General features: G+C 34.1%; 1 protein-coding gene and 1 pseudogene across 2 annotated transcripts; both read left to right on the top strand.

The window, feature by feature from the left end:
* Nucleotides 1-1,899: 1,899 nt before the first annotated feature.
* Nucleotides 1,900-2,907, top strand: LOC149060626 (uncharacterized). Its single transcript, XM_089229871.1, has 4 exons — nt 1,900-2,136; nt 2,267-2,464; nt 2,523-2,602; nt 2,679-2,907. Exons 1-4 carry the CDS (start codon nt 1,900-1,902, stop codon nt 2,905-2,907), a joined length of 744 nt encoding a protein of 247 aa, XP_089085997.1.
* A 2,089-nt stretch (nt 2,908-4,996) lies between these two features.
* Nucleotides 4,997-10,147, top strand: LOC149060625 (uncharacterized; annotated as a pseudogene). The gene is made up of 4 exons (XR_016192204.1): nt 4,997-5,136; nt 7,879-7,995; nt 8,106-8,375; nt 8,932-10,147. The product of XR_016192204.1 is annotated as an uncharacterized LOC149060625 (transcript).
* The last annotated feature ends 207 nt before the right edge of the window (nt 10,148-10,354 follow it).

The raw sequence follows: 10,354 nt of genomic DNA, 5'->3' as shown, positions 1-10,354 counted from the left end.
CGGATTAAGTCAAGAATACTCGAATAACCAAACCAAACGCTCGGACTACGAATATAAGATTTTTCCTATCTTCATTGAATATAGGGCATTTATTCAACAAATGCTCGGTGGTTCCTGCTAGAAACCCGGGTTTGCTAGAGAATTCTGGCTGCGATCTCATCCATTCCCGTGTGCCTTTTTGGCGTCGTATATTGCAGGTGAGTTGGTCTCGAGTAACGCCTAGGTGTGAACGGTGACCTGAATGTACCCACAGAGACCCCAATTTTCCCTTAGATAGTGGCCTGTTCTAGGCTCTCACCTGGAACTAGTACATTCATCTCCTAATCTTCTACCCTACGATATCTCTCAGGTAGTTGATGTATAATCCGTCTGCAGTGCGGATCAACACTGAAAGTCCACTGAAGGCCTTGGCCGAAAGTTTTGATCCATTTGTAAGGGACCCCACGGTTCTCCGTTACCCGTGTCCATGACATAACTTTTCTAGGTGTCCCAACTTGCTTTTTAGTAGTTCCGTTTGTGCGAGGCCTTCAGTTTTGCGCAAATCGTACGGATATAGATCTTTTTCTCAGTACGTTTGACAAATTTCTGATCCTAACTTTCCAGTGTCCGAGAGAACTCAGTTTTCTTTCCAGTTTGGTGTTACACCACGAGAAGGACTTATGTTTACCGACTATAACCTGTCTCATGTGGGCCTCAAACGCCGCTGTAAAAGAGCAATTGCACTAGTCTCTACGTCTGAGCACTTAGATTTACCTAATCACGCTCTCCTTAAGGTCTTACAGAACTCATTCCAATTCATCTGCCTTAAGTAATATTTCTTGGATACCGTCACCCTGTTAGACGGCCGTGTTTCGTCCTGCGCTATGATGCCAAAGTTTTTCACTCGATGTAAGATCGTGGACATCAAACCAGTCCGTCATCCGGACGTTTCTAGGCGTCTGGATAACATCCAAGCACGTAGATCCACGGTTCCTACGCTTCGAACGATAGCCCACTTTATTCAGAACTAAATGATTTTTCCAATCAATTAAATCCATGACTATCACTGTATCACCGTGGCCATCAGAGATACATTCGTGCCATCACTGCCACGCCGCTAACCATACGTTTATGTCCATGCAGAAAAGTAAGTCGCCTTAAAGTCCACCTAACCTGTGGTGGTCGAATATTTTGAAACATTCATGCACCCAAACATCAAGAGTCGTGCTGCGTGGCACGCTTTATATGGCCACCGCCACATATGACATATAAGATTTACACTGCTCCCTTCGCTGACTCTAGAAGATTCAACAGGCTTTAGAAATGTGAAATCGTCGCTCCATGCAGTTGATTTCTGTATTTTCTCTCAGCGTTTCATTTAACATGAATTTCATACGTAAATTATTAGCTTATGTAATATAGTTGTAATCAGTAAAGGTGTTTATTTATTTACATCTACCTTCTACCTATTACATCTTGCTACATGGTGACATCGACGATAAATAAGTATAGCTGAAGAACAACTACGCAATGAGTTGGAGGTGTTACGCCAAGAAAACGCTCACCTTTTAGCACTACAGGCACAGCAAAATTTAACAGCTTCAGTAAACTGCATCGCATTTAAGTTGCCATCTTTTTGGGCTGAAAGACGGAGCTTATGGTTTTCCCAGGTGGACTCACAATTTACAATCTCGGGATTAACAAGAGAGGATACTTAATTTAATTACTTTGTTGCTCAGCTTGATACGCGTTACGCGGACGAAGTAGAAGATATTATTATTGATCCGACGTTTACTGAACGCTACAAACATTCGCACACAAAACCGGTTTAAAGTTTGTCTATCTCAGAATTATTTACGATTGATCTGGTAAAGGGTTACCATCAAATACCTGTTAATCCGACTTATTGAATTTCCTTTTATGACGTTCGGATTGAGAAATGCTGGACAAACTATTCAACGCTTCATAGACGAAGTTACGAACAGATTGGACTTTTGTTATGCATATATTGATGACATTTTAGTATTCACTAAATCAGAAGAAAATCAATTACAATATTTACGCGTCTTGTTCGGAAAACTTTCTGACTACGGTGTCATCGTTAATCCGCAAAAATGTGTTTTAGATGCTCCTGAGGTGAAGTTTCTCGGATGCCTAGTATCTTCTGAGGGCACCTCCACTCCCCCCGCCACCGGAACGCGTTGACGCCCTACGGAAGTATCCATCACCAAAATCTATGCAGGGACTACGCAGGTTTTTGGGAATGTTAAACTTTAACGTTGGTTAGGTTATTCCCAAAGCCACCGACCTACAAACACTACTTCACGACACTCTCAAAGGCCATTTAGCAAAAGGATCTTTGTCTATAAAATGTACTTCTGAGTTGAAAGTAGCGATTACCACATGCAAAGACAGTCTTGCGACCGCTACAGTCTTAGCCCATTCTCATCCGGGCTTTTTACCGACGCGTCTAGTCAAACTATCGGTGCATGACTGCAGCAACTAGTCAATGACAACTGGCAACTTATAACATTTTTTCGAAGAAACTTCCGGTAAAACAAGGTGCATGGCTTGTTTATTTCTGTGAATTGCTTGCCATCTATGAATCTGTGAAGTATTTCAGGTACATAGTCAAAACACAATCATGTACCGTTTTCACCGACCATTATACCACTGATATATGCTTTCACTCAACGCAGAGAAAAGATATCTCCTACGCAACTTAACCAATTTACATTCATCTCCAAGTTCACCACTGACATTCAACACGTAAAAGGTGAACAAAACATTGTCGCTGATACCATGTCATGCATTGAAGCTATGTCTCTCCCACTGGCCTATCAAGGTCTTATTTTACCCAGGATGCAGATGATAAACTCAAACATTTTATTGATAACAGTTCATCTCTACATTTGTAGAAGGTACTAGTGCCTGAATCTCCGACCTTTATTTATTACAACACGTCAACGGGACGCCCACGACCATTTTGCCACAACGATTCCGGCGTCACGCATTTGATCAATTACACAACCTTAGTCATTCCAGTTCACGCGTGACAACTCGCTTAGTTTTTGAACGATTTGTATGGCCAGCAATGAAAAGGGATTGCCGTTCTTGGATACATGCCTGCCTTCACTGCCATTGATCAAAAATAAGCTGACACGTATCCGTCCCACTGGGAAACTTTGAAATACTTTCACACCCGTTAGAACACGCTCATTTCGATATCATCGATCCATTGTCGCCATCTCACACTCGTAGGTCGGCAATGTACTCACTCAAACGTATAACGGCAGAAGACGTAACTAAGGGTTTCCTTAATTGCTGAAAAGACCATGGTACTCAGTTTGTTTCAGCCACTTTGAAAACTTTAGCAAAACGATTTGGTTTCACGCTCTTCCTCACTTCCAGTGGACATCCTGCTGCAAACCAATTCATCAAAAGAATGCATAGACAACTTAAGGCAGCTATCATAACCCACGCCAAAGATTCATGGATTGAGTCACTGCTCATCGTGCTTCTTGAAGTACGTTCTTCATTTAAGGAAAGCTTAAAGGCCATGTCTACGGAACTTGTTTATGGTGAGCCTCTTAATCTTCCTGGTGATTTTGTAAATAATCAAGAAAATAGTAGTATGAAAGATCCTACTAGTTTACTCGACCGTCTTCGTATTATTATAAATAAAACTCGTCCAGTGCATGCATCTCATCACTCAAGTTCACGTTCATTTGTTTTTGACTGCTCACACGTATTTCTCAGCGTGGGAGGTGTCCGTGCAGCATTTCAACCACACTATTTAACTATTAAGACCCCTACGATGTACTGTACCGAAATGACAAGACTTTCATAATAGAAGTTCAAAACCAGTTACAGTTACAATTGATAAAGTAAAACCCACCTGTCTCACGGCAGACGAAAAAACAACTGATAGTCAGGATCATGATTTACCAGCTACATCTCCGCATACGCCCAATCAACAACAATCGCCTAGAATCGATCCATCGACACTGCCAGAGCGAACAGCTCGTTTAAGTCGTTGAGTAAGATTCCTAGACTTTTTGACGCCAGCTAATTCCACTCCGCAGGGGGAGGGTGGCAGTCGAATGTTCTGGAACATTCGTGCGCCCAAGCATCAAGAAGTCATGCTGTGCGACACACTCTGTATGGCCACCGCCACCGCCTCTAGAAGGTTCGACGGCCTTTAAAAGCGCGAAATTGTCACTCCATGCAGTCAGTCCTTTATTTTCTTTCGCCGACTCTTTTAATGGTATTAAAAGTATGTCTGCATTACTATTATGGAAAGTATATGAGGATTCCACAAAATTTTCAAGTTCCTATAAAGTTTTCACGATTAAAAGAAGTTAGGAAATACTCATCATCAGAAAACAGAACAAAAACCATCCGTAAACTGACAGTGTTACTCTGACTCGTTAAACAACGCCGCGTTCGTTTTTATTGGCAAGATACTCATGAATGTTTCTTTCGAAACATTTATACATAATACTTCTATCCTGGTCATTCACCTCTCAAGAAAGCTAGTACCTACAATCAACGCGCTTTTCTCATCATTTCATCTCTGGCAACTGGTCCTGACGCTATAGCTATAATGAGTGACAGACTGCAGCAAATCTTTTTTTTTAACCTAACGATAAGCTCGTCCTCACTTTTCGTCGGTCCACCACTAACACACTTAGGCACCTGAAGAATGTCACTTAGAACTTAACGTTCGGACCGTTCGGTCATGTGTAGAATTGCCTACTGACTAGTATGCCCATCCTGGACATTAAAAATGTCTATAACTCAGCTCCATAGTGCGCTATTCTCGAAGCAATCAGAAAAAAATATGGCGTTGAACTACTTCAGCTGCTTGAAGTTAACTTGTTTTCAGTTCTACTGAGGTTTCTAACTCATCATTTGCTTCAAGTACACAAGGGAAATTACTTTTAGAGTGCCATAGAAATCGGTCTTTGTACTCGACCTGTAAAATCTCTTTTGCGATGACTTATTCAGAGAACGAATGCTGACTGTGGTTGAGCTCAAATTATTTGTGGACGATGTAACATTTTATCCTCGTCAGTTATCCTATTCATTCTATATCAATGTATTGGTGAAGTCTTCAGTCTCATCAGTAACTGAATACCCGATCACAGTTTCCGGGTTAGTATTTAATGGCTGCATGAAGTTGGCCCTGCAATATTTCTTACCTCCGATAACTGCCATAATTCACACTTGCTAACTCTGAACATGGTTTTCAAAATACTTGAACACAGTTGAAGGGCAATTACATGGTTCAATGGACACCGTATAGTCGTATATCCGACGTTTCACGCTTTAGAACCAGTGGTTGACTTGGGGGGGGACGTGGGGGGACTGAGTACCTCAACTAATTTTTTGGATACGCTAGCGTACCCCTACTTTTTTTTTAAAGGGGAACGTTTGGGACGGCTTGTTATGTAAGCTTTTAACCCCCCCACCGCCATGATTATGTAAGTTTTATTAAAATGCTAGGGACGCTACATTTTAAAAGTAGCTAGAGTACCTCTACTACTTTGTTTCCAAGTCAACCACTGTATTAGAACAAGGCCAAATGTAGGTCAAAATGAGTAGGGCCCATGCCTAAGGCATCTAGCTTTCTATATTTATTTGGATAAAAATGTTTGAGTATTTGCTTGTCATTTTTTTTTCCATGCTAGTCATTGATTTTATACATAAATACTGCTATCGAAAATATGGCAACCTATTTCAAATCATTAGTTATTATGGAAAAGTTAAGTACAAAAATTAATATTTATTTATAAAATGTATTATGTGCGAAGTAAGGCAAATAGGCGAACACGAACAGAATTTTAATTTAAAATTTTGGAAGTCCTGTGTTGTGCAAATCATTAGGTTTCAGTCATTATAACTGATTTATAGTTTGACCAAATTAATTTTATTTTAACCCTTGATTTTCATTTTTGACTATCATATTATTCTTTGCAGTACTGCTGAATGGTTGTCGACTTAAGAAATATAAGCAACACAATATAAGTAATTATTTTAGTGCAATTTTTTTTTTAATCTTTCAAGCGAATTGGTTTTTTAAAATTGTGTACCCACATTAATCTTGTTTAGTTAGATAAATTTATCTAGATACCTTATCTAGATAAAACAATCGTATCTTTTATCTTATCTAGATAAATTACACAATTGGTATCTACCAGTTATCTAAGATAGAAAACTTCGTCATCTATATTAATTTATCTAGATTGTTCACGAGACGTAGTCTAAAAAATATACGAACATCAAATTTTCCGATATTATTTTTAAAATTGTATAATATTAAATTACATAATGAATTATAAATATATATTTAGGTACCTAAATATATTTAGTAAATATATTAAGTATTATTATTGTCATTTGTCGCTAATATGAAATTAATTATAATAATTGTATTATTATAGCTTATTATAATAATTGTTGATCGTCGACAATAGATAAGCTTTATATAATAGGTACCTAATATTAAATAATTCAAGTCGAAGGTCTAAGAATAAAGTACTGGTAATATTGGTATTATAATAGTTTAAAAATACCAACAACTAATAAGAATAAACAGTCCACTCGCCATTCGCCAACAACCACTGTAAGTTATGAATATATCATTGCCTATGGAAAAAGTATCATAACATCATAATTGACTAATGACTTCATTCGTAACCGTCCGCGTACGCCGTATAGTGTTCAGTTCATTTTTTTTAACATATTACAACATACCTAGATCTTAGAGTAAAATGTTTCATATTTTGTACCTATTAATAATTTTATAAATCCTATTATTATTTATTAGTTTGCCTAATGGGCACCTAAATTATTATTATTACTATTACTTTGTTTATGTATTACAGCCAAGTACCTAACCATAATACAATTTGAAAAATGTATTTTTACAAAATATTCTAATTAGTTCCCTAGCTCTTAATAATTGAAGCATTTTAAATAAATTATACTTGTCCAAATTCAAATTTGAAAATTGAAATAAATACCAATATTTTTTTTTTATGAGAAAACGAGTATCTATATTTTTAAATATTTTATCAAGTAGAATACTTACAAAGTTAATTAATGTTTTCCTAGTACCTTAACGTATAATAGGTGCGTATTGTGCATTATAATTAATTGTATTAGTCATATTATACTGCAAGTTAGTATTTAACAAGGCTGGGCAAGTTGACGATTTTTTTTTTTACTCTTTAAATTAAGTTGCTTTAAAATAATAAAATTAAGTTAAAAGTTATTCATATTTTTTTTTGTTAACTTGTTAAGTTAAACATTGACTTAGAAAAAAAAGTAACTTAACTTAGTTTAAAGTTAAAATTTTCTAATTTGTGAAATAAAAACCTCCAGACACATACTTAATAATGTTTATTTACGCCCAAGAAAATTACTGGGGAAATTTAAAATGATACATCAAAGTATTAACTAGCTGCCTATCAAAAAACCTACTTTTCTAAAATCCTCATTAAAAAATTTTCATTATTCTTTGGACAAAAATTAACTTAATTTAGATATTTTTGAATAAAATTAACTTGAAGTTAATATATTAATCTTTAAAAAAAAGTAACTAATTAAGTTAAAAGTTAATTTGAAATAAAAGTAAGGAGCTAACTAACTTAACGTTTTAACTTAATTTTAACTTTTAATTCATTAATGCCCAGCCTTGGTATCCACTATCTAGTAGGTACTTCACCAATAATTTATAAACTGTATCATAGGTAGGTACATATTAGACAAATTGTTGGTACTCATAAGTCATCAATTTCTTTTTCTTATGAAATTGTTGTATAAGGTATACAAAGTAACCTACGTACCTACCCATTAACATTAAAATAATTATTCAATTTTTTTTTTTAATAGAGTCAACATTCATTCTTACTCCAAAGTTGAGATAGCCAGAACAAGAAGTAAAAATAATTCTAATTCTGTTCAAACAAAAATGTTTAATGACCGTCAAAAACAGTAACAAAGGAAATGGTAAAATTTATTTGTGTAATTTTTAAATGTTTTTTGTATCCCAGGTTCTAGTAATTGATAATAATGATAATGATAATTATATTAATTTCTGTTATTTTGTTTATTTTCAGGTTAAGACATTAGTATTTGATTACATTGTTAACGAAATGTGTCCACTAAGAACATGTGAGAAACCAAGTTTTAAACGTTTAATAACTGGACTTACTGGATCAAACGAATCAATAATACCCTGGGTATTATACCCAACAGAAGACAGCTATCAAAACATTTAGATTACAAATATGAATCATACGTATCTATGTTGATGATTTTGATGGCAAAAAGTAGTTTTGTTTGTACAACGGCTGACATATGGAGTACAAACAACCGAAGTTACATGGGTAATGACTTGATTTAGGACACTTTAACATAGCTATTTGAATGTAGAAATAGTAAAAAAATTTAAATCTAAATCTTGTATTATTATACTAAAAAATAATCAACATTTTATACTAATATTAGAGAAACACTTATAAATTATAATATGCCAATAGGTTAGTTAATACTTGTCTTTGGGTAATATGTAATATTAAAAAATAAATAATAATAAATAATAATTGGTAAGGTTCGAGATGATAGAATACTATATTTTTTATTTGTATTATAAACATAATATCAATGGTTTTATAATTTATAAATATAAATAAACCAACATAACTACTTTTCTTAATATATTTTGATATTGATCTATTATATTATTATAATAATGTACTATTTTAAATTTCAATGAAAATCTGTTTATTTATTGATTTATATATTTTTTTTTTCTCCAATTATCCCAAAGTTCAAATGACTATGTTTTAATGACTTTGTTCCTATTCTGTTATAACTAATGAGACAATCTCTCTAGGTAGTATTTTTTAAATTACTAAATATGTTATTTTGATTTATTTCTAGGAATGACATGCCACTTCATTGATGAAAACACATATGTTCGGCATTCATATGTCCTCGGTTGTAGACGTATTAAAGGAAGTCACAACTACCAAAACATTGCTGAAGTTATATCAAAAATTACACAAATATATGACATTGAACATTCAAAAATAACCCATATTGTTACGGACAATGCTGCAAACTTTGGAAAAGTATTCAGGGTGTACTCTACTTCTCCAAACATTGCTCACAAAGAAACAATGAAGATTTAGGTAATTTTGATGAAAACAGTTCAGTTACTTCAAATACTGATAGTGGATCAGACTGTTCAAATTTGGAGTTAGAAAATGTAGAATTCAATAACTTGTTTTTAACTTCTGAATCAAACTCTAAGAACGATGGTACATTTTGTCTACCAAAACATATGCTTTGTTGTGCTCACACGTTAAATTTAATTGCAGCTAGTGACATTTCAAAAATTTCTGATAACAATTATAACAAAATATCCAAATCTACTTTTACTAAATTGTCAAATTTTTGGAATTTAGCAAGTCGAAGTACCGCAGCATCTGATAAAGTGTATGATATTTGTAAGTGCAAGTTTACAGTTCCAGTAGTGACCCGGTGAAATTCATTATATGATGCAACCCAAAAAATTTTAGATCATAAACTAGACATAGCAATAATATTTGAACAGTTACATTTGCCCAAATTGAAAAATAATGAGTTGGGGTTCATAAATGAATATTTAAGGTTATGAAACCATTGGCCTTTTCATTAGACAAATTGCAAGGTGAATCAAAAAGTTTCTTGGGATATGTGGCTCCCACTATATTAGTTTTAAGAAAGTTATTGATACTGAATCAATCTGAACAGCTAATATATTGTAAACCTTTGAGTCTTACAATTATAAATAGTCTAGAGAAGAGATTTAATTTTTTCTAAATGATCCAAAAAGCAAAGATTTTATAATTGCTTCTATTAGTCATCCAAAATTTAAATTGGATTGGGTGCCTGTTCGATACAAAGATTCATGCAAGAAAATATTTATTGAAGAATGTAATTCTATGTCCACTTCTATTATACATCCAGACTCTGCAAATGAAGAAAGTGATTGTACGAGTGATAAAGAGTTTTATGATAATTTATACTCACATTGTTCAATAAATTACTCTTCTGAATGCCATAGTGATGAAATTGACTTAAGTCAAGAAAATGAATCAAATGTACAAGTTTAACAAGACTAAAGACTAAAGAATAAAGGCAAATATTTATGTTATTATATTAAATATCAAAATTGTATTTACTTATGATTATTTTAATTTTCAAATGTTAACAAATTTATGTTTAGTATTGTTTTTTTTTTCTTTTTAGTTTGAAATCTATTTGATATGTATCATAAGAAAATGTGTATGTATAATTCCACATAATAGTTAAATAAATA

The sequence above is a fragment of the Diuraphis noxia genome, unplaced genomic scaffold, assembly GCF_037042655.1.
Source record: "Diuraphis noxia isolate RWA-SAM2 unplaced genomic scaffold, SU_Dnox_SAM2 contig0001, whole genome shotgun sequence".
NCBI lineage: Eukaryota > Metazoa > Arthropoda > Insecta > Hemiptera > Aphididae > Diuraphis > Diuraphis noxia.
Note: the sequence above shows the minus strand (reverse complement) of the source record. Positions and strands in the feature narration are given on the sequence as shown.